This window comes from Danio rerio, chromosome 8 (assembly GCF_049306965.1).
Source record: "Danio rerio strain Tuebingen ecotype United States chromosome 8, GRCz12tu, whole genome shotgun sequence".
NCBI lineage: Eukaryota > Metazoa > Chordata > Actinopteri > Cypriniformes > Danionidae > Danio > Danio rerio.
In genome coordinates, this window is record NC_133183.1 from 9,862,165 (window position 1) to 9,888,418 (window position 26,254).

Consider the following 26,254-nt stretch of genomic DNA (forward strand, 5'->3'; position numbering starts at 1 on the left):
TTAGAATAATAATTATTTCTGATTTGATTTGATTTCATTCAAACTAAATGATCGTACAGTTGAAAACAAATATTCTAGGCCTGGAACAATAAACACTCTTTAAAATGCATTTTATCAATACAAAGTACAAAGTAAATTGTATTTAATAAAAATGTCAAATTTATTAGTGCAGGTTCACCTCCGGTGTTAATTGTCCTGAGTTTTGTAGAGCAGTGTTTGAACAAACAATGACAAAAGCACACATTTAAGGATGTTCACACTTATCAGGTTTGTAGTATCAAGATGACAAAATGTACATTTAAAAAATATTTTTTGGGGTTTAGCAAAATGTAAGTGAACCTGCACAAATATAGTTGATATGTTTATTAGATACAGTTTACCTTGTACATTGTGTTGAAAATGCCTTTTAAAGAATGTTTTAATTACAAAATTTGATGCTGATGTGTCAAATTCAGACATTGATTCATTATTTGTTCCCTGCCAGATGCATTTTTTCTAAAGTGTAAAATAATATAATTTGAGGATCCCTGGTCTAAACCAAAAATACATGGTGTGCTATCTGTTAGTTAGTTGACAACAACTTTATTATACTTTATTAATTCAATTATTAAGTGGGGCTGGGTGATAATTCCATAACGATAATTATCACGATAATTATTTTTTCAATAAAACAATAATGACAATTATACGTACTTTGCATAACGTTGCTAGACTTAAGTAGTATTCAGTTACATAGTTTTTTGCAATCTGACACAAAACAATATGCACTGCAAACTGTGCAGACGACTCGTGCCTTTAAAAGCAGGCAACATCACACAGCTGCTTCATCATTTAAAACAGTAACAGTGCTAAGTAATTACAGACACAAACACGTTTTAGTAAACCAGCGCAACTACCCAGCAGAGTTTCATGTCATCATTTTCAAAAGCCGTGCCTTGTGAGAAAAAAAATTTCTTACGACATTGATAGGATCTTTTGTTGTCAAGCTTATGTTTCCTTTTTAATATTAAGATATTTTCTTTAAAATCTGTAATACAAGTATTGTCTTTATATATTTAAAGGACATAATCACTGAGGAGAAATCAGATACTAAAGACAAAATCTTAAAAATAATGACATATTAAAAATGCAGCAAATATACGACAGACGTTCACAACAGTGGATCATTAATTAAATCCTTATTTTACACGGAGCAAAACATCATCCACCCGCAGTTGTTTAAGAAGGGCACGAACTAAGATTTTTTGACTTTTTGCAACAAATCTTGTTTTGTATAATGTTTAACTTTATTGTGATGTATATTTCGTTGGTCAGTTATTTACAACATAAACAAGAAGAACGAGTAACATCTGAGGGGATGCGCTTTAAAAAACGTCCGCTATAGGTACATGCTTTAAAGGGTCACGAAACACCAAAACACATTTTTTGAGCTGTTGACAGTCGTATATGTGTCCCACGCTGCTAAAAACTCTATTAGGACACCTATATTTCACTAAAAAGTGTAAATTGGTTGTTTTTGCGTTATTTCAAGCAAATTCGTACTTCCTGTTTGAAACGAATTTTTGAAGCTGCGTCACGGTCATGACATAATAGCCTGTATTCCAGCGTGCAGACTGGACATCTGAGCCAGAGTGTGTCTTATTACGTCTTACAGTGTGATGCATTAATGCATGAGTAAGGCTTGGTTCAAACCAATCAGCGTGCTCTATTGTGCAACTTCATTAATATTCATTAGCGTCACCGTGTTTACGCCACAGAGACGCCCTTTTGTGTTGGCAAAACAAGCGTGAAGTGTTGCTTTTATAGTTTGCTGCCGTTAAGTTTCGTTTTCATTTTCTCTCTGTGAGAGCTCAGCTGGATCACGTGTGGATTAACGGTGTACGCGACGCTCGACAACAATAACTTAACGTTACGTGTCTAAGGAGGAACATTGTTTAACGTTACCTGAGCTGTTCTCATCTGCAAACGCTGAAATCCGGATTCGCTTGTAACGTTAGTCTCCTCTTCATAAAGACGTGGCTCTAGTTGCTGGTGATTGTCCTGTCTCTACAGATTTGGTAAGTGAGCGACCAGTGCTCTTTGTTTATTCAGTTTGTTCGTATCGAATTAAGTTAACTATTGCACTGAGTGCAAACATAGCACCACATTTTGTGACCGGAATAACACACGCGGCTTTCTGACGCTACCTGCCGTGTGCATCTAAGTTTCCGGGAAATGCTGAGTTTTTTTTCTCTCATTCGCCGTGCGATATCAAACATTGCATGAAAAATACACGCTTAGACCAGATCCTCGAATCAAATATCGCGTTTGTCGCGAGGGGCATGAATGAATTCCCTGAATGAAAGAGCCAAACTGCTGTTAAAGTCCAACATTTAATAATTTGGCAAATAATTCGACTACAGATGTCCATGTAGGTTAAACACCATCACTTTCTCATGTGTGTGTATTTTGACTGAAACTCGCGCGTGCCCAAATAGACACTCCCACACCATCCCACTTTAGTTCCTCCGACACTCCCCCCTAAACAGAGCTGGACACGCCCACTTTTCTGACTTTTTCCAAAGTAGAGGTGTGAAAACACCCTGCTGAAACGAGGGGGTTTCATGGCCCTTTAACGCCAAAACAATCCATCTGACTGTTTTCACGGTATCAGTTTAATTTATTTAATCAAGCAGTTTGAGCAGCATGACATAGACAGTTTTTACAAACTATTCGCAGCACTGATAGTATTCTCAGGTTTACTCAGAAGAATAAACCCTCTCCGAAGGATGAGAGAGCTCAGAAACTCGTTGAGTGAATGGAGATGTTGCTCGGATGTCGCCCGTGATGTGCGATTTATAAAATGAGAGTCTGTATGGGCCTATTCGTGCCAGTCTGTGAGATAAAAATGGTTAAAACACCCGCGGATAACCGAGATCTGCGCATAACAGGTTTTTTTATGCATCCCGCAATATGCGATGTCAAGAGAGAGACTGCATAAGCAAGGTAAACTGCACACACATGATTATGTAGTGCATAGACGTGTCTCACAGCGCAAAGCATAACTAAACCTTTAAATGTCCAAGCTTAATCATCAATAAGGTCTATCAATTAAAGAGTTATTGACAATCAGTAGATCATCAAGTAATCCTTAGCATCCCTAAATAAAATATAGCAAAGGATATTTCACCGTAAATTCACCATGCTCACCATTAAAAGGACAGTTCTTCCAAAACTGGAAATTCTGTCACCATTAACTAACCTTTTACTTGTTTCAAACCTGTTTTAGTTTTTTTCTAATGTTGAACAATAATATCCAATAACTTGTAGGTAATGTATTTAGTTGTTGAAAACTTGAACAGTAAATGCTGAATTAAGATTACTTTGTTTATTATTTTATTATTTACATTGTCAGACAGCTAAAATATTTCACAAAATGTGTTAAATTAGCAGCACAAAGCGATTGACATGCTGAAAATCCTTTAAAGGTAATAAAGATTTGATGTAAAGATTATGATAATTATCGATATTGACTGATATGAAAAAAATTAAGGTAATATTTTTTGCCATATCACCCAGACCTATTAAGCAAACCTTCTAGGAAAAAAATAACTTTTTACAAAAAGGGATAGTTTAGCCCAAAATGAAAATTTCCTCATCATTTGCTCACACTCAAGTGGTTCTAATCTTTTATGAGTTTTTTTATTATTTTTTTTTTAAACAAAATCTAAAACACGCTCGGAACAAGTAGAAGATGAGTAAATGATGAGTGAAGTGTCCCTTTTAAATTTGTCAATTTCATTATTAGTGGATTTTACCAATTTGTTGCTGCAGTGCTATATTTCCAACCTTAAGGACAGCCTATCTTTTTCTTGCAGATTTTTCATCCTGTGGACATTATCTTTTTTTTTCTCAACAATTAAGTCGAGTTCATATATTAGGGGTTACTTTTAAAGTTATTAAAGATAAGTAGTGAGACAGGATGTGTTTTTTAGCTTTGACTTAACTAGAAATGTGCCGTTAAATTGATTTGCATGCTGGTCGCCATTTCTCCTCTGCTTCTGTGGTGAATATGCCAATCATTTCTCATTTCTTCTCTGTCGTTTGTTTGCTTTCTAACTGGTGTCCTATCTTTTCTTTCTCTGTTTTTTTTATTTTTAATTATTATAATTATTATCATTGTGGTTTTTCTGTCCCTTTCCTCTTTCCTCTTCTGTTCTGACGGCAGTTAGCACGGCCCCAAGGGAAAAACAGGTACGTTCAGAGTTGTGCCTGCTGAAATTCAGAGAGGATGTAGTTTGTCCTGGTGAAAATGACCCGTTTGACTGTTATAATCTGCCTGCTGTCCCCTAACCCACCCCTGCCTATGTACAGTAGATTCACAGGCATGAAGCACTGAGTAAGGGGCACCTCTCTACAGCCAGGGTCAGGTCCACTGATATGGGAAAACACTATATTAGCTATGCTAAATTAAGCAGTAGGGCTGGGCAAAAAACAAATTAGGTTAATTGCTTGTGTAAAGTGCTCAGTTTGATGTTGCAATGATTATTTATTGTTTAGATATAGTTGAAGTCAGAATTATTCGCCTTCCTGAATTATTAGCTCCCTGATTTTCCCCAATTTCTGTTTAACGGAGAGAAGATTCTTTCAACACATTTTAAACATAATAGTTTAATAACTCATTTCTTATTACCGATTTCTTTTATATTTGCCATGATGACAGTACATAATATTGTACTAGATATTTGTCAAGACACTAGTATTCAGCTTAAAGTGCAATATTAACTAGGCTTAACTAGGTTAGTTAGGCAAGTTAGGGTAATTAGGCAAGTCATTGTATGACAATGGTTTGTTCTGTAGACTATTGGAAAAAAATATAGCTTAAATGGGCTAATAATATTATCCTTAAAATGGTTTTATAAAAAATTAAAAACTTGAAAAGCTTTAAATTAAAAGCTTTTATTCTAGCCGAAATAAAACAAATAAAACTTTCTCCACAAGAAAAAATATTATAGGAAATACTGTGAAAAATTCCGTCCTCTGTTATACATTTTTAGGAAATATAAAAAATAAAAAAAACACAGGAGGGCGAATAATTTTGACTTCAACTGTGTATATATTCTGTATTCTAAGAATTTTCTAAGCATGTGATACAAACAAGTGTGTCAGAAGATGCATGCTAGATATAATAATGTCTGTTTTATCAGATTATTTGTTTTGCTTATATTCAGGTTAAGACAACATTGTTAGCCTTCAATTGAAAATGTCATTTTGAAATATTTCCCAAGTGATGTTTAACCGAGAAAGCACATTTTTCACAGTATTTCCTATAGACCCTTTTCACAATCTTGTTAAGCCTGTTTTATACTCTACGTGTCTGCTAGTTCGCTTGAGTGCGCCCGACGAATGTGACGTCATCGATGTGTTTGCGGAGGTTCGCGTTGGGTGCGTGCGACATGATTTCAGCTGGTGGAGCGCACAATTTTTTTTTGAGATTCGAGTGAACAGTTCGTGTGGGGCTGTTTCATTTGAGTTGAATATGAATCACTTTAACGAGATTTTGTACAGGTACATCTGTACAGACATTTTTATGATCAGTCCATGCGTGATTATAGGGAGAACAAGATGGACAAAAATTCTAGGCTAGACATTGCACCAGCAGTGGGAAAGGAGGACAGTTTTTGTAAAAGTTTGGAAAAACCTGAGGGATACGTTTGTTAACCAAAAAGAGAGGCCATGGCGGTACGACGGAGCAGGTGGTTTTAATACACAATTACAGAATATGTTTTTTCACCGTTCATATGTTTAACACTGATGTATATATTACCATTTTGAATTTAAAACAATTAAATAGCAACAAAACTAAAATGAATTAACAAATTATTTCTTTGATAACTGCAAAAGAATCAGTTTACTAATATTCTGATGGCCTATTTTTCTAGGCTTTATTAGTGATATTGGTCGGGAATGTTGTACCATCATTACCTTTTTAGCATATCAGTAAAACACAAACTAGCCAGACAGTAATGTGAATTGTGGAGTGGATTAAATAAAAAAAAAACTGTCTGTATTTTTTAGCAAGTGTACTTTTTTGCTTTTATTCTTGCCATAATAAAAATAAATATTTTAGAGCAAACCATGTTCTGTTGTCAGTAACATGTTAATAAACTTTAATAGACAGAACTGTAGATTGAAAAGGTGATGCATCAAAGTTTGATTTAAAAAAATCTTGATTGGTTATAAAAATCTTTATAATCATTAAAATAATTTATAAAATAATCAGTTTAAATATATTAAATTATATTAATGATATGATGTAGTTCCGGAAATGTTCTACTTCTCTGTTTATCCGTCTGACTTGTCATTGTCCCTGTCATTTTAAAGAACATCACAACGGCAAACACGTCAAGTATAAAAGCCTCGTCAGTTTCGTGAGGTGCGCATACAATCAGTGGAGGCCCGCCACTTGGCGCCCGGCGAAAGTATAAATCAGGCTTTATGATGCATTTAACGGTCATCAGCATCTTAAATCCTTAAGTTTTATTGGTTTAATTTTTAAAAAATCGTATGAACATTTATATGTATTTATGTATGAATCATATCATCTTTGCTTCAAATTACAAATAATCAAGTTAGCGCTTGTGCGAGGCATTTCTAATGCAGCGTCTATAGGACAAGACAGTAAAGTTGACGTTCTCTCCTCTGGCTGCCATTATCAATGTCACACAATGGGCCCTATCATACACCCGACGCAAGGAGCGGCGCAATTCTTGTTTGGTAGTTTCAGCTTGGCGCAAGAGTCGTTTTGAGGCGTTGCGCTACGCTGTTTAAATAGCAAATGCATTTGCGCTCATATGTGCGCCCATAGGTGCGCCCATATCTGTTCTAAAAAGGAAGGCGTTCTGAGGCGCACTGCTGGCGCGTTGCTATTTTGAGAAACTAAAATAGATTTTTCATTAGACCAAAACTAACCCGGTCTAAACTCCAGCGCAGAGTTGCGCCTCGCTTACACACTGCTTAATACGCACAAGAGAGCAATAGACAAATATCTTTACATATGAAAAAAAATTTATATTAAGGATATATATAGGATATAATAATAATAGATATAGGATATAAATATAAAGGATTTAAATATTACAAAAAATATTATTTTCTAGCCTACATAAATATGAAAAACCACTGCTTTTATGTCTTCTTCATCTCGGGAGGCTTTTTCAGTTCATTCATAACAATTTGCTTTTGTATAATGTTATTATTATTAGCAGTATTATTTATTATATCCATATTTATATTTGTTTTATTAAAAACAAGCTTAGATTTGCCCACCTGTATGGTTTTAGAGCATATGGGGCACAGCATGTGTTTTAGGATATAACTCAGGTTTTTGAACACACTTCGTTATTATTGTTCATTTATTCATTTGCTGGAAATTAGAACTGAATTTAGAAATAGTTTTGAAAAAATATTTGCGCTTAACGAACGAAATTAATTATTTATAGACTAATTGATGTCTGTGCGTAAAGGTTTCCCTATCCAAGAGCGAAAGTGAAAGTAGATCCATTATCTGTCATTCTTGCGCGGTAGATTCTCTGTTTAACTGTTTTCTGTTAAAAAACTGTTAACTGATAACTGTTTGCTTGTGAAATGCTCATTTTTTTCACTTAGACTTACTTTACGTCCTGTAAATAGCGAATGCGCTTATGGCGCGACGTTGCTGGCTCTTAAAGGGAATGGGAGATGAGACTCTGATTGGTTTATTCTCAAAACACACCTATATCTCATTAAGAAAATAAACTCAACCCTTTTAGACCATGAGCCTTGGCGCAAAGCGGATTTTTACCGTCCGTAAATAAGCAAAAATGTGTTCTGACACGCACTGAAAGCGTTTGCGCCCTGCGTTTTGCGCTCTGCGCATGGGCCGTCAAAATAGAGCCCAATGTCTTTAATGTTTTTCTAACATCACCGTGGAGTTTTTCTTTTATCATTTGAACAAATAAGATATTTTTTTAAATTATTTGTTGTACTCTCCCATTCACTGCGCTCTAAGTTTTCCCAACTATGACTACTTCTGCTACTGAGAAGCCCGGAAATGTGAAAAGGGTTTATTAATTTTATTTTCTAGAGAAAGTCTTATTCCCTTTAGCTTGGCTGGAATTAAAAATATGTATTTAAAAAAAAAAGTGAACTGCAAAGGTCATTATTAGTTACCTCCTTTAAAATAATAATTATATATATTTTTTATTGACTAGAACAGATCACGATGCCCGCTCAGCATTGTGATGTCTATCGGCCATCGGCGATGGACGATAGCATCGTCTATCGACCCAACTGTAATAAAAGTGGTCTTTAACATTAAAAAAACTACTGAATTACTTTGAAAATAGAGAGATAGATTCTGTTTTAATGTACCCATAAACCTAATAAAGTGTTCATTGATCACTCTTACAATTATCAAGTATTTGTTACTAAATCTGGGTTCATTCAAATGAATGAAGAATCTACGTAAATCATTTGAATCTGAATTGTTACCCAGCCCTACTAAGCAGGCAACAACAACTAATCTCATCATGTGTATTTAAATGCCGTGCGCAAAGAGAAAACATTTCTTTCTGTTTCCCCAGTCAGTGGATTTGGTCTTGCTGCTTTGTGCCGTCCCACAGATGTGTTGATTTCACACCGTTAACTCTCTGCACTAACATTATTAGACCTTTCAGAGGTGTTTGCATGCTGGAGCGTTAAACCAGCTTTCATCTGATCATCCTGCATTTCCGACTCATTTCCGTCTTTTGTTCGTTAGAAGAAAAGTTGAAAGTGACTGTTTCAGAAATGAGAAAAGAGCAGTGCGGTAAGCTGTTCTCAGACAGCTGCATTATCTTTTCTCACGTCCTGACAGGCAGACGGAGATCCGCTGCGCTTTTCTTATTTCAGCCTCCACCTCTGCATGGTTGAGAGTGATTTCACGAATTACTGTCACATTTGCCTCTCTTATGAATATAAATGAGATGAAAAAGGCAATATCGTCTCCGCCACTGACGTGAGAAATGTTGAAAGTAAAAAAAGAAGATATATCAGAAGTATCAGCTTGCAGTTGTTTTCGTGGAAAAGACTGGCATGTGTTTTTTTATTTTGTGTAATAATAGTATAATATTAAATAATATTATTTAGGGCTGCACAATATATGGTTTCCGCATCGATGTCACTGTGATCTTTCACAATAGTCACATCACAGGATATGCAATGTTGAGTTTGTATTAGAATTTATTATTTGCATGTGTTTTTGATGGCTGTTAATTTATAATGACTTTAAAAGCATTCAGGTTTAAGAAATTGAACCATTTGTGAGCTTAACTACAATTAATTGCGTTGAATTATTTTTAGCAGTCAGTTACTGTACTTGAATACTATTGTCTAATCTATGTATTTGTAGAATATACTAATCTATGTATTTTTAGAAAATACTCACAACACATGCAAATACAGAAACACACTGCAATCAGCACAAACAACAACGAAAATGTGTTGGTGGATCCCCAAATTTTACAGGTTGTTTATTAGATTTTATGGAGATGCACTCCCACTGCAGAATCATTGCAGTTGATCTAACATGATAAATTCTTTCCAAATAGAGATATTAAGGGAATTTGTATTCAAATCGCAATATGTACAGTTGAAGTCTGAAAGAATTATTAGAAAAATTATTATTATTATTATTATAACTTTTTAAAATATTTTTCAAATGATGTTTATCAGAGCAAAGAAATGTTCACAGTATGTCTGATGATATTTTTTCTTCTGGAGAAAGACTTATTTGTTTTATTTTGGCTAAAATAAAAGCAGTTTTTCATTTTAAAAAATAAATAATTCAAAATTATTAGCCCCTTTAAGCTTTATATTTTTTTTGATAATCTACAGAACAAACCACCATGAAACAATAACTTGCCTATTTACCCTAACCTGCCTTGTTAACTTAATTAACCTAGTTAAGCCTTTAAATGTCACTTTAAGCTGTATAGAAGTGTCTTGAAAAAAAATCTAGTCAAATATTATTTACTGTCATCATGGCAAAGACAAAAGAATTCAGCTATTAGAAATGAGTTATTAAAACTAATATGTTTAGAAATGTGTTGAAAAAAAATAAACGGGAGCTAAAAATTCAGGGGGGCTAATAATTCAGACTTCAACTGTATAAATATTGCGAAATTAAAAATATTGAAATGTTCACTTTTTTTCTATATCGAGCAGCTTAGTATTATGCAGTAATATGATAAAATAATAATAGAACTATTATATTATTATTTATTAGTATGATTATATATATTTTTCTTTGTTTAGTTTATTTTAAATATCAGATACAAGTTATTAAAAATGTAATGTCTGAACCCAAATGTATTGTTGTTGTATTGCATTATTATCATATTATAATCATCATCAGCTACAGAAGCCATCATTCATTTACAAATACCCACACAAACATGCCATTAATCATAATAGTATTAATGATTATTATAATTATGATAGTAGCAATCATATTAATTTTTATTATTGTTATTTTAATAAATATAATGGCATGGAGTTAAAATAAGGAATTATTATTATAAAAATACTACTAATATTACCTTTTCTACGTAAACAGTGGTTGACAACAATACTTTTCATGCATTCATTTACCTTCAGCTTAGTCCCTTTATTCATCAGGGGTCACCACAGTGGTATGAACTGCCAACTTATGCAGCATATGTTTTACACAACAGATGCCCTTCCAGCTGCAACCCAGTGCTGGGAAACAAGTCTATGGACTGTGGGGGAAACCCATGTAGAAACTCCACAGTAGGCTTGGGCGGTGTCCAAATTTTGAGACCGTCAAACCGCCTCCATATTTTACCCCGGTATCCGGTATTACCGGCGTAATAAAAAAAATTATGACGTAAGGCTCAGACAGCGTCACCAAACTGTTGGCTTGAGCCTAAACCATTCAGAAACTGAATACCTTATATGCGACCTCTGGCAGAGAGAGAGAGAGAGAGAGAGAGAGAGAGAGAGAGACAGAGAGACAGAGAGACAGACAGAGAGACTTTCTCTGTCTTACACAAACACACACACATCTCTCCCGCGATTTATTCAGAAATTTACTCCCACACCGTAAGAAATCTGTCCGGCTCCCGCGGGAATGCAGAGAGCTGTAATCGGGCCATAAAAATTATACCCGATAGGTCCCGACTCGAGTCCGACACGTACATTTTGATTGACAGCTTTATAAAGCCCGAGCCCTTACAGCTCTAATGCATTTTTTCAAGAATGAGTCATTTATATGTTTTAACAGCATTTATTCGTAACAAACGTAGACTATATCCCACTTGAAAGTTGGAACAAAGAAATAAAATAAGTCCTCTGTAACATCGTAACATCTCAGCACTCTATAGGTCTACATGCACTTAGCCTTTAAATTGGCCAACGCACCAATGAAAAGAAATCTTGCTTAACAAATCAAATAAACTCTAAATGATGACGGGTATTTTGGCAGTAACTAAATTGAAGCTGAATATTAAAAGAATAATGCCACCATTAGTCTGTATACTCTGTCTACATTATGATTATATGGTTTAATTAATATTTATTTATAATTTAAAACCCTTTACTCACCAAGATTAGGCTACGTGTGTTTGTGGAGGAACATTATTAAATCCACTGGCTTTAGCGCAGTCCTGCGCTCATGTGCGTCCAGCAGCACTGAACACCGTTTCACTGCTACTGCTACAGGCCGAGATGCAGAGTTCTGATCCGGCTGATTTTGCAAGTTTTGGGTAGGATTGTTTATTCATCTTATACCAGTCAGGAACATCCATTTAATTTTCCATGACCGTAGTTTCAGGGTAGCGAGTGGCCTCGTCATTTTACCTGTCAGCTTGCGGTTTAGGGCTCTACCGTAATACGCAGTGTATGAGCGACCGCTAAATACCTGCGGCTGGAATAACCGCTCTTTCTGACTGGCTTGACCGCCGTCAAAATTCTCTTTTTTTTACTACTTCGTCATAATTTGTTTCACCTTTGCAGGGATGGACTTTAATGCAGGGATTTGGATTTTTTCGGGTCTCGCCGGGTTCGGGCAAAGATCTTCAGCTCTAATGCAGACCTCTCGTTCATATTAACCACATCTCACTTCTGTTCAGTCTAAACTGCCAAACTGCAGGACACTTTGAAGCGCGACACGTCACGTCATCTCTCCCTGTCCCTCTCTCCCTCTCACCCTCTCCCCCTCCCTCTTCCTCTATCTCTCTCCTCCACACTGTCCCGTGATGACAACCACACACACGTTTTTTAGGCATTAAATAAAGGATATTTAATACTTTATGACGGTATAACGGTATTGAAACTGACACCGTTGCTATTTTTAGATCCCGCGGTATACCATAATACCGTAATATCGCCCAAGCCTACTCCACAGTAATGCCAGCTGGCCCAGCCCGGACTCGAACAAGTGACCTTTTTGCTGTGAGGCGACAGTGCTAACCATGATAATACTATAAGTAATTTGAATACTAATAATACAACATTACCGTCTCAACTCAAAATGCGTTTTAGGTCTGCTAAACTGCTGTTCGCCTTTTTATTAGGACATATTTTAATTTGACTATGTTTAGACTTAGTGATTTCTTCTGCACATCACTTTGCTCTTAATCTTCTATTCACCTGTAAATGTTCTGAGATGTTGAATTAGAGGCTAATGGATATCATAAAAAGGTTTATAGCTTTAAAACACCTTGTATCTCTGTTGCATTTTAAAGTTTGCCAGTTTTCTACAGACTCTGAGCAGTATCTCCAGCAGACAGTATAGCTTGCACTTGCTTGACTTTAGTTGATATACAGCTTACTATTTATATTAACTAAATGTAATCTACAGTGTACAGTAACCAGAGTGTAAGACCTGAAATACAGCTGAGTACCTCTGATAAATATATATCTGCACCTACAGCAGGAAGTCTCATTTATAAGTGGCAGTAGCAGTGGGTTTACAGACAGCGCCAGACACGGTGGTTCATCAGGTCAGTCCATTGAGACTGGGCTTAGCAAATGTGTCACTGCTCGGCCAGACAACAGACATGGCAATAGAGCAGCTGTACTGAAATAGTCCTGGAGCTGGAAATGGTGCAGGATGGTGTCGGGTATCCCTCATGGCAGGATTCACTTAATGCTGCGTCAGTATAAGCTTAGAGTGCATGCAGAATCATTTGAAAATAACCCCTAGACTAGTCTTTCCCAAACCTGTTCTTGAAGGCTCACCAACAGTACACGCATTTTTACCCTCTTCCTAATTAAACACACCTGAATCAACTCATCAGAACATTAGTAAGAGATTACTTTACCTCAAATGAATGGGGAAGATAAGGGAGACATCCAAAATATGTACTGTTGGTGTGTTTCCAGGAACAGGGTTGGGAAACGCTGCCCTAGATGTCATGCTGTGAAAATTACGATTCACTCTCATTCCATTGCTGTATAAAATAACCCTTCTGCATGCCAGTGCTGGCACATATGCCTAAAGTTGGTGACCTATAAAGTGACTGTCCTTCTAGCCGACAGCTAGCTCTCTGCAACTCTCACATGGTCGCCCATTGAAGCTAAGCAGGGCTGTGCCTGGTCAGTACCTGGATGGGAGACCACTAGGGAACACTAGGTTGCTGTTGGAAGTGGTGTTAGTGAGGCAGGGGGCGCTCAACCTGAGGTCTGTGTGAGTCCTAATGCCCCAGTAAAAGTGAAGGGGACACTATACTGACAGTGGACGCTGTCTTTCGGATGAGACGTTAAACCGAGGTCCTGACTCTCTGTGGTCATTAAAAATCCCATGCACACTTCTCGTGAAAGAGCAGGGGTGTAACCCCGGTGTCCTGGCCAAAGTCCCTCTATCGGCCCTTACGATCATGGCCTCCCAATCATCCCCTTCCACCGAATTGGCTCTATCACTGTCTCTCGACTCCACCAATAGCTGGTGTGTGGTGAGCGCACTGGCGCCGTTGTCCTGTGGCTGCCGTCGCATCATTCAAGTGGATGCTGCACACTGGTGGTGGTGTGGAGAGACCTCCCCTCATGATTGTGAAGCGCTTTGGGTGTATGGCCATACACAATAAATACGCTATATAAATACACATTACATTACAAAAATAAATACACATTACATTAAATTACATTACATATTAAATTGTATAAATTGCATTCGTAACATAAATTACATCAATGCAAACATGAGAATGGGTGGATTACCATTCTGCGGGCAAACAACATGAAATATGTGATGCATTTGCCGCGATTGTGTGAAATTCTGCCTCATTTGCATCTTCCTTGTTTGGTGTAAACGTGTTGGCCAATTAGAAAAGCCTAAAACAGCACGCATGCTGGCGTCATGAGATGTAAACTCTGGTTGTAGTGTCTGCACAACCACTCTGTCCCCGGAGTTTTGGAAAATCTTCACACTGGCCGGAGTTTTCAAAAAGTTTCGGTTTCAGTCACCTGACACTGGGTTTTCGTGTGGACAAACAACAAAAGAAAAAAGTGAGTTTTAAAAATACCAGTGTTCGTGTGGACAGGGTCTAAATTTGTTTGATCAGATGTGTTTAATTCAGATGATCAGATGTGTGCAAAGCTGTGTCCCTCTAGGAACTGAGTTTGACACCCTCGTTCTTGAGCAGTGGTTCCCAATTCCGGTTTTCTCGACCCCCCCACCATAGTTTATTAAGTCTTTAATTAGGCTAGCTGCAAAGCTGACAGAAATGAAAACGGCTGATGGAGTACACACCAACTTGCAAATTATTCAGTCATAAGTTGATACAAAACAAAAACACAAAACTGACAGAAACAAAACCGGCTAAAGCATATAATAACCCACATATTATTCATTCACAAGATGGCGCCAAACTGTCAAAAATTGCAGCATGACAGACAAGCAGATACATATGAATGTGGATGTAAGTATATGGATTTGAACGTATTCACTGACGGTCAAGGTGATCCGAAGGTCCCGCATGAGCCTGCGTTATTTAGCGGTTGTTATCTGGGAATAAAATACCTTGGAATGTCGCAACTGACCAATCAAAATCGAGTATTCCAGACAGCTGTGTAATAATCTGTGACAATATGAGCCTGTATATACTTTATCCCGTACTTCAGTGGACCACCGGGCCGCGGACCAGTACCAGTCTGTGGATCAGTTGGTACCAGGCTGCAAAAAGAAATCCTTAATTATTGACTTTTTATTTATTATACGAGTCTAAACCATTTTTTTATTTTGAAAAATCATTTATTTTGAAAAATGAACGTATTCTCTAGCTTAAATCTGTATCACTCGTGCGCCAAAATTTAACCCAAAAGCAACACAATGGGTAAGAAACAGACGTCTTTGCAAAGTTTCTTTGCTAAGGGGAAAATGCCCAGTGAAGGACCCGCTAACTGCCAAGGAATAGATCCGCAACTCATTTGTCAACAAATCAGGTGAATCCACCGTGTCTGTGCAAGAAGATCAACTGCTGGAGATCGTAAATGACTGTGGCCTTTTAGGGGTCATTCGCATATCGCGTCTTTTCTAGAGTTTGCACAAGTTCGTTATTTCCAACGGAGGTGTGCAGCTTGTGCTCGCGGGCGCACCTTCCAAATTGCCCAGTTGAATGAATGCCAGGAGCGCACAGAGATTCACATGACAAGAACTGACCGATCAGCTTCAGCTTGTCTGGAATATACACATTTCGGTTAAACTAATTATTTTAGAAAAACAGAACACCCAAACACTGCAGTGCTTTTTTAATCTTCTGCTTTAATAAAACTTGTATCAGAGTGACAGCAATGTTTTGCCAGCTTTGTCAGCCTAGCAATCTATATTACCCAAAGTAAATGTGTGAGATAAAAGAAACCTAACCTGAGGTATTTTTTATTATTACATTTTTGCATCTGCTGTTTTAACATGATAGAGACACTCACCATGCCACCTTTTTGTGTAGTTACAAGGTGTTACGTAGCGGATGCACCCCGCTAAGCACATAAGATTAAGGATGACCACTATTAAAAGAGGTCACCCGGAGTCCCTGTTCCTGCTCCCCAGCACACACACACAGGCCAAGTTGTCAAAAGAGGTATCAGATTTATTAAACAAAAAGATCAATTTCAGAATCAGGAAACAAAAAGGCCAAAACAACGAACAAAACAAGGTACGCTACCTAATATTAAACCTTTTACCTATACCAAAAATAAAGTTCCATAAATAAAGCATACAATTCTAACCTCCATAACTAACCACAAAACAGGAGAAAACTGGATAAAAGAAAAAGGGCCTTCCCTTTGATCATTCAGCATAAAGGTATATATTAGCCACAGCTAACACATGATACAGTCCTAGTAACGTATTTAACAGAGTATCTCACCAGATTACTTTGAAAAAAAGGTTTCAGACAGATCACTGCCACACAGGGTACTCAGAGCAAACTGCTCAGACACACACTCACACAATAGCGAGGGGAAACAGGAAGAGAACTCGATGAGGAATGTCAACAGCGTGCCTTTATAGCTGGCACCGCCCCTCTCACTGCTGCACCTGATCTCCGCTCATGTGGAGAGAGAGAGAAAGAGATAGATAATGGAGGAAACACACACAGGAACAATACACAATAGCATTGTCAAAAATAATGTTACTCAATATGTAACACAAGGCAGTACATTTTGGCCTCAAGCATGAACAAAAATGTCCAGTTGTGCACTGGCTTTTAGTGGCAGTAATACAGTTGAAGTCAAAATGATTTGCCCTCCTGTGAATTTTTTCTTCTTTTTCAGATATTTCCCAAATGAGCTTTAACAGAGCGCGGAAATTTTCACAGTATTTCCTATAATATTTTTCTTCTGGAGAAAGTCTTATTTGTTTTATTTTGGCTAAAATAAAAGCAGTTTTAAAGCATTTAAAGGTCAATATTATTAGCTCTCTTAAGACATTTTTTTTTGATTGTCTACAGAGCAAACCATCATTACACAATGATTTGCCTATTTACCCTATCTTGCCTAGTTAACCTAAATAACCTAGTTAAGCCTTTAACTGTCACTTTAATCTGAATACTATTATCTTGAAAGTATCTAGTAAAATAATATGTGCTGTCATTATAAAAATAAAATAAGTCAGTTATTAGATACGAGTTGTTAAAATTATTATGTTTAGAAACAGAAATTGGGGAAAGAAATATACAGAGGGCCTAATAATTCTGACTCTAACTATATGTCCTCCATAACAAAACTAGGAACTTTAAAATGGCATATTAAGTCACTTAAACTAATAGTAACTAATGAGAGAGATATCATTGTAAAGCGCTTCCATAATCATAATTGCTAACGTCAGACTTTAGGCCTAATTTAGAAGGCATTTACCTTGGTGTTTAAAAGTACTTTCATTTGGCTCTCTGTTTACGTTCATGTGTGTTTGTGTGTCTCTAGATGGGAAAAATGTCAAAGAATAAGAAGAAGAAGTTGAAGAGGAAGGCCAAACGGCAGCAGCAACTGCTGGATGAGAGGTTAATTGACCTGCAGAGGATGGAGGAGCTGGACGGGGTTTTGCCATCGGATGCTTCTGGAAACACACGAGCACTCTGGAGACTCAGTGAGGATGAGGAGGACAACGTCAAACACGCACAAAGTGAGATCTATACCAGAAAAACAACTTTTAAGAGTAAACATTTAAAAAAATGGATTAAACGGATGCTCCCTCAGTGAATGAATCCTATTGGATTGATTCTTTCCGGGGAAAAAAAGTGTTAATATTCGTTATTAATGAGGGCTTGATGAGATTAAGGACTAAAATGGGTTGTTTTAATGAGTTGTTACTTTGAAAATGAGTTATGAAATACCTTGTGGGGATGTCTGAGAACAATTGAAAGATTATGCGCAATATGGAGGAGAAGATTAATGTGTGTAGTCGGTTTCATGTGTTTTTCTCCTGTTTTTCAAGGCTGGAAAATAATGTCACATTCATTATGCACGTCTCCTGTTGTTATGGGGTGAAGAAAACATCACTCCAGCATCTCAAAGCAAAGCACAGATTTTTTTTTGTCAAATGACAGAATGTGTTTAATTCCTGCATTAATCCAGCGTTAATGGCCAACAAATGGAAATCTAATTAATGCATTTGCTTAATGAACCATTTACACATGCAAAATAACATCTAGAACTTCAAGATGAATTTCAGGGAGAGTACATGTTTGATGCAGATTCATGTAAATCATGTGATTGGGAAATCTGTCATTTCCCTGCTGAAAAATCCAGCTTAAACCAGCCTAGGCTGGTTGGCTGGTTTTAGCTGGTCAACCAGGCTGGTTTTAGAGGGGTTTTGGCAATTTCCAGGCTGGTTTCCAGCCATTTCCAGGCTGGTCTTTCCAGCTAAAACCAGCTTGACCAGCCTGGTTTAGGCTGGACATAGCTGGTATTGGCTGGGCTCCCAGCCTGGCTAGGCTGGTCAAGCTGGTTTTAGCTGGTCATCTCCCACCCTGACCAGCTAAGACCAGGCTGGAAGTGGCTGGAAACCAGCCAGGAAATTGCCAAAACCCCTCTATAACCAACTTGGTCGACCAGCTAAAAATGGCCAACCAGCCCAGTCTGGTTTAAGCTGTTTTTTTTCAGTAGGGTTATGTTATTTTTTTGTTATAATTCGCTATAAGGTCGTTAGTTTGAAAACCGGCTGGGTCAGTTGGCATTTCTGTGTGGAGTTTGCTTGTTCTCTCCGTGTTGGCGTTTGTTTCCTCGAGTTGCTCCGGTTTCCCCCACAAGTCCAAAGACATGCGCTATAGGTGAATTGGGTAAACTAAATTGTTTGTAGTGTATGTGGGTGAATGAGTGTGTATGGATGTTTCCCAGTACTGGGCTGCAGCTGGAAAGGCATCCGTTGTGTAAAACATATGTTGGAAAAGTTGGCGGTTCATTGGTGAATAAAGGGACCAAGCTGAAGGAAAGTGTCTTTAAATATCCTACATTTCAAAAACTAAAATATAGGCCTTAAAAAGACTTAAATTCACTGAAATATGGTGTTGTATATCTGAAATACTTTTTAATTTTACTTTGTCCATGTAAAATATCTAAAACAACACATTTATCAAAAGTAAATTAGATTCATTTAACTTAAATTATCTTCCTTATATCCTTGCAATAACATTTAAAGGTTCTCCATGTATTTATGCTTTATGTTGTGCATTTATTTATTATAGTTTTTAAAACTTGTCTTTTTTTAGGTAAAGTTATGCCAGTAAAAATAAAATTGAGTTTGCTTGTTTTAACACTATTTAAAATATGAGGCTAAGAAATATCAGAATTTGAATAGGGCTAGTAAACAAAATTCCACTAGCTGTTACAAAAAATCTTAGCATTTCACTCTGTAAAAGTCTACAATTTAATTAATAATAGTCTTAAAAAGTCCTAAATTTGACTTTGTGAAACCTGCAGGAACTCTGATATAGGCTACATGAAAAGTCATATCTCTTTGTTGCTGGTTTAAAAAAACATTTCTTTAATTTTAATCAATTTCCATGAAAATTTAGTTCAGAAAATGAGTAGTTATCTTTAGTGTGTGTGTGTGTGTTTAGCTGGGAAAAGCGTATCCCAGCAACAAAATCAATGAATGCCTTGTTTATGGTTTGTAAAAAGTAGTTACATTTCTTTATTTTTTATAGTCATTATTATTTATTTATTCAAATTTTTTATTAGTGCAATCTTTTTATATTCGTCCTGTGAAATGTTTAACAGAGCATGGAAATTTTCACAGTATGTCTGATAATATTTTTTTCGTCTGGAGAAAGTCTTATTTATTTTATTTCAGCTAGAATAAAAGCAGTTTTTAATAAAAAAAAAACATTTTAAGGTCAATAATATGATCCCTTATAAGCAATATATAATGTATATATATATATATATATATATATATATATATATATATATATATATATATATATATATATATATATATATATATATATATATATATATGTATGTATATATGTGTGTGTGTGTGTGTGTGTGTGTGTGTGTGTGTGTGTATATATATATATATTAAGGGTGGAGCCGAACCCGAATACGGTATTCGGAAAGGCACGAATAGCGTGTTTTTACGAATACTTATTTCGAACAAATACTTGAAAAAATATTTGTATTCGGGAGCAAGAAAAGCATTATATCAAAAAGCAGCGTTTCCTCATGAGACCACAGTGCGTGCCCGCGTGAGTGAGTGAGTGAGTGAGTGAGTGAGTGAGTGAGTGAGTGAGTGAGTGAGTGAGTGAGTGAGTGAGTGAGTGAGTGAGTGAGTGAGTGAGTGAGTGAGTGAGTGAGAGAGAGAGAGAGAGAGAGAGAGACGCTTAGTCAGTAGTCGGAGGGCGGGGCGGAGGTAAAATGTGTCTGGCACAAGCTTCTCCACAGATACAGACAGAGAAGGCTCGGCTGAGCGAAAAAAATACTTCACTGCATCACTATTTTTGTTAAATAGATTTTTGTACCCTAAATTGGGTTCCAGATGCAGTTTATAAAATTGTAGCGTAGTTTGATCGGATATTCCATTACGCTGCATTTTTGACGTCTGCAACCGGGTGCTCTGTTTACGCAACGTTAGCTCTGTTAGCGCGGTAATTTAGACAATAGACTGTTGACAGAGTAACGTTAACGTTAGTTTATAAAGGTTAAAACGATGCTTTTGCAGTTGTGTCGAATAGTATGCACTTATGGGAGTTATATGGTACGTCTAAATTACTGTCTTTTGCAGACAGCAAGATATATGCTATAGGCTAGTTAACCTTAGCATAGCTTCCTGTCACTTTTTATTAACTTAAAACTCCTCAAATACATTTGGGCACCATGAAAAAGAGTGAAAAAGACTACTGCTGAGCCATTTCTTGGTCCTTCACCAGTCGAAAAAAAAAAATCTTCAGGTTCTGTGTGGAAGCATTTTACAGTCAGTTGTGCTGCAGATAAAACAAAGTGATACTGTATAATGTGTGCAAAAGTGAAATCAGCAGGGTCAGAGATATTAAACATCTGTCAACATCTTCTATCCATAATCATTCATTTCTTTTCGGCTTCGTCCCTTTATCAATCTGGGGTTGCCACAGTGGAATGAACCACCAATTTATCCAGCTATGTTTTACGCAGTGGCTGCCCTTCCAGCTGCTACCCAGCACTGGGAAACATCCATACACTCTCTTTCACACACATACAATAGGGGCAATTTAGCTTACCCAATTCACCTATATTGCATGTGTTTGGACTGTGGGGGAAACCGGAGCACCCGGAGGAAACCCACGCCAACATGGGGAGAACCCAGTCGAGGCTCGAACCAGCAACCTTCTTGCTGTGAGGCGACAGCACTACTCACTGTGCCACCGCGCAACCTTCTATGTGATGTATTATCACATGCACTAAAAGTATCCTCTCCTGTTACTGTCTGTGAACCCCCCACAAGCATCAATCCCCTCAATCAGCACAGCCATGTTCTGCTAAATCCTCCACAAGCACCAAACCATCAACACAGCCACATTCTGCCCCAGCAAATCAGTTTCAAACATAAAAAAAAATGTAAAAAAAAACAAACAAACTTTGTGTCTGTTTTGTGGCTGGCAGATGACAATAGCAGGGCTGTATCTTTTAGTATTATATAGAATACTTTTGTTCTGCCAGATCTCCCAGGCAGGGTTTTATTTAGATTTATTTAGCTAATTTTAGTTTTTGGAATTCTGTGCATTGGAAAGAAGTTCTTTCAGAAGAAGAACAGTTTTTTGAAGTATTATTTGTTTTTATTCTGTCTATTCAGTGTCCTTCAACAAGAACGGTGGTGGTGGGGTTCATAATTTTCACAATGGTATTTTATTAGTTGTTGGTTTAACCATGGATGAGGTAATGTTATTTTCTTTTCAATGACATTTCTTGTCACATGTTCAAAAACAACAACCAATATTGCATATCTATAATTTATATAATGGGTATAATTACACAATACTTTAACTATAACGTAAGTTAGAAGTGTAATAGAAAAAATATATATTTTTGCGCCATTTAGAATTTTTACTCGAATACAAATACAAATACAAATACTTTTCCCCCCTCAACAAATACAAATATATATATATATATATATATATATATATATATATATATATATATATATATATATATATATATATATATATACATATATATATATATATATATATACATATATATATATATATATATATATATATATATATATATATATATATATACATGTGTATATATATATATATATGTGTATATATGTATGTATATATATATATATGTATATATATATGTGTGTGTGTGTGTGTATGTATGTATGTATGTATGTTAGGGATGTGCGGAGCAGCCGGTATTTGTATTTGTATTTGTATTTGTTGAGGGGGAAAAGTATTTGTATTTGTATTTGTTTTCGAGTAAAATTCAAAATGGCGCAGAAATATATTTTTTTTCTATTACACTTCTAATTTACGTTATAGTGAAAGTATTGTTTAATTATACCCATTATATAAATTATAGATCTGCAATATTGGTTGTTGTTTTTGAACATGTGATAAGAAATGTCATTGAAAAGAAAATAACATAGAAGCCTTTATCTCATCCATGGTTAAACCAACAACTAATAAAATACCATTGTGAATATTATAAACCCCACCACCACCGTTCTTGTTTAAGGACACTGAATAGACAGAATAAAAACAAATAATACTTCAAAAAACTGTTCTTCTTCTGAAAGAACTTTTTTCCAATGGACAGAATTCCAAAAATAAGCTAAATAAATCTAAATAAAACCCTGCCTGGGAGATCTGGCAGAACAAAAGTATTCTATATAATACTAAAAGATGCAGCCTTGCTATTATCATCTGCCTGCCACAAAAAAAGACACAAAGTTTGTTTGTTTATTTAGAGATATCTGCAAATATTTTTCAATGGAGGAATATGACTAGCCAGTCATAATATATTTGCAGATATTTCCAATCTGAATTATAATTATGACAAGTCAAAATATAATTAGAGATATCTCTAAATATATTTATGGATAGTCTCAACAAGGTTTAAATGCTAAAACGGCTTGCCATACGCACAGTGACACAGTGGAGAGTTCTCTAGTTATATCCTTTCAGTCGTTTGTTATGCAGTGACATGCAGTCAAATATTTCGCCAAACAGTCCTTAGGGATGCGGTGACACGCAGTCAGATATTTTACCGGACAGATCCGCCACTTTTGGCGCGCATAAACAATCATAAAGCTCTCGTGCTGCAGGAATGAGGAGGTCTGCTGAAGGCGCACAGCTGACGTGCAGTGAGAGGTTTGCGTCTTTAATAAACTAACTACGGCAGTTTGCGATCACTGAACAGTAAGAATGATTAATAAATCCATATGAAACAGTCCCTTAACAGTCACGTCTTGCTTTCAGTTTCGGGCTTTGGCGCGTTTTGCACTGAGCGTGTGTCTTTCTCTCTCTCTCTCTCTCTCTCTCTCTCTCTCTCTCTCTCTCTCTCTCACTCACTCACTCAGGCATGCACTGTGGTCTCATGAGGAAACGCTGCTTTTTGATATAGTGTTTTTCTTGCTCCCGAATACAAATATTTTTTCAAGTATTTGTTCGAATCAAGTATTCGTAAAAACACGCTATTCGTGCCTTTCCGAATACCGTATTCGGGTTCGGCTCCACCCTTAATGTATGTATATATATATATATATATATATATATATATATATATATATATATATATATATATATATATATATATATATATATATATAATAAATACTCACTGTATACTTTGCTCTGTCCATATATGCATTACTGCATAAACAGAGCAAACAAAACAAGAACACATGTTTAAATGAAACTATTAAACACAGACACTATAACCATAAGACTTTCTGATGATGTGTATTATGAAAATGTGTCTTCCTCTTCTTGTATGTCACAGCGAATGGTAACGGAGCTCTGAATAAACAAAGTCCAGAATCTGGCTCGTCGTGGCTGGAGGAGAGCTGTAACGGCTACGGCCCGCTGCGTTTCTCCAGTCCTGGATCGGGGCTGTCGGGCCTCTCTGGATCCATCCTGTCAGCTACCTCTGAGTCGGCTCTGTCCACATTGTCTGGATACTCTACAGAGCGATCGCTGCTTTCTCCAAACTGTACGTACTGCACACTGCCTCTGACTGATGAATGATCACTGATAGAGTGCAACAGTGGAGCCCTTATTTGAAGAGTGCTTGATTTGGGAAGGGTTTAAAAAAAAAAAAGTAGATTAACGCTGATTTTTAGCCCATCATGTCTATTTATTTACTAGTGTAACTGTGTTTAAATCTATATTTAATCAGTTTATGAATTAATTTCAATAATATTATTGTCATATTTGAATAAAATGTTCATATGATTTATTTAAAATACAGAATTTGGAAAGTAATATTTTCTCTTTTAGTAGAGATATTATATGAGAGACTTGCTTTGATTATCAAATAAGTGGATCTAGTTGAATTTGCTTGTAAACATTAAATAAAAGTTAAAAAGGTATTATTTTTATTTCATATATTCAATTTATAGTTACGATACTCCCAAAATCATTCCTGCTTAAATCCACAGATTTTTTTATTCACTTCTGCTTAGAAATAGCAAAAAATGTCTGCAGATTCTGCCTGACCCTTGTTATGTAAGCCATGGAGCAAAGCAACCAGTGTTGAGGGAAAATCACAGCTTTACAAACTAACTTAAATTAGATGGGTGTTTGAAAATTGGACAAAAATACAGGACTACTGAATAATTCTCAGAAAATTGATAATTCTGTCATTATTGACTTACACTCACCGGCCACTTTATTAGGTACACCTATCCATCTGCTCATTAATGCAAATTTCTAATCAGCCAATCACATGGCAGCAACTTAATGCATTTAGGCATGTAAACATGATCAAGATGATCTGCTGCAGTTCATACCAAGCATCAGAATGGGAAAAAAGAGGATTTAAGTAACTTTAAATGTAGCATGGTTGTTGGTGCCAGACGGGCTGGTCTGAGTGTTTCAGAAACTGCTGATCTACTGGGATTTTCATGCACTACCATCTCTGGGGTTTACAGAGAATGGTCTGAAAAAGATTAAATATCCAGTGAGTGGCAGTTCTGTGGGTGCAAATGCCTTGTTGATGCCAGAGGTCAGAGGAGAATGGCCAGACTGGTTCCAGCTGATAGAAAGTCAACAGTAACTCAAATAATCACTCGCTACAACCGAGGTATGCAGTTCTGAAGGCAAAAGTGGGTCCAACCCTTATTTGTAAGGTGTACCTAATAAAGTGGCCAGTAAGTTTAGCCTTCACTTGAGCTTCTTTTTTTTGTTAAACACAAAAGGAGATATTTTGAAAAATGTGTAGACCGGTAACTCATAAATGTTTGAAATCCCTTGAGGTAAAGAACTTGCATTTTTCGGGTGAACTATCCTTTAAATAAGCAGAAAGTGTATAGATTTACTTTAACAGAAGCCAAAATCACAATAGTTATTAAAAGGAAGAATCCACATATATAATTTTTCCAATTGTACTTGCATCAATAGATCAAAGACAAAATCCTTGATAGGTTTTCTGGGAATTTTCGAAAGTAAAAAATTGGGAGATACCTAAAACAAATCTGTCCCTTACTTAGTCATTGTGTTATAAACTTTAAATGGTATTGGCTATTTTTTGTGTAATTTAAAGACAAGCTAATATGAGAAAATATGCAGCTATAAATGTACTGGGTACATGGGTTGAATGTACTGGGTTAAAGCTGGAAGGGCATCCGCTGTGTAAAACATGCTGTATAAGTTGGCGGTTCATTTCGCTGTGGCGACCCTTGATGAATAAAGGGACTAAGCCGAAGGGAAATGTATTAATGAATGAAATAGTCAATTTTATTAATTAAATAAAAATTTTGACTATGTAGTAATAATGCGCAACCTCATTTCTCAAAGTCAGCTTTTTTTATGCTTTATGGCAGGGGTCACCAAACTTGTTCCTGGAGGGGAACAAGTCTTACAGATCTTAGCTCCAACCCTAATCAAACACACCTGAACAAGCTAATCAAGGTCTTGCTAGGCATACTTGATACATCCAGGTAGGTGTGCTAAAGCAAGTTGGAGCTAAACCCTGAAGGGACACCGGCCCTTCAGGACCGAGATTGGTGACCCCTGCTTTATGGTAATGATTAGCATGTTTTTTTCATGCATTGAGATCATAAAGGGGGAGTTTTTACTTCTTGAACCCA

General features: G+C 36.4%; 1 protein-coding gene across 6 annotated transcripts in view; it reads left to right on the forward strand.

The window, feature by feature from the left end:
- srpk3 (SRSF protein kinase 3) overlaps window positions 1-26,254 on the forward strand; it is a 49,477-nt gene that overhangs the window by 17,907 nt on the left and 5,316 nt on the right. For 2 of the 6 annotated variants that reach the window (XM_689881.11, XM_073910061.1), the window contains exons 9-11: window positions 4,208-4,233; window positions 17,440-17,638; window positions 23,947-24,156. In XM_689881.11, the coding sequence (XP_694973.8) occupies window positions 4,208-4,233; window positions 17,440-17,638; window positions 23,947-24,156 (435 nt within the window). Of the gene's footprint in view, window positions 1-4,207; window positions 4,234-17,439; window positions 18,941-21,259; window positions 21,534-23,946; window positions 24,157-26,254 lie in introns of those variants that run through there. The other 4 variants (XR_012384087.1, XR_012384086.1, XR_012384085.1 and 1 more) reach the window with 4 other exon arrangements.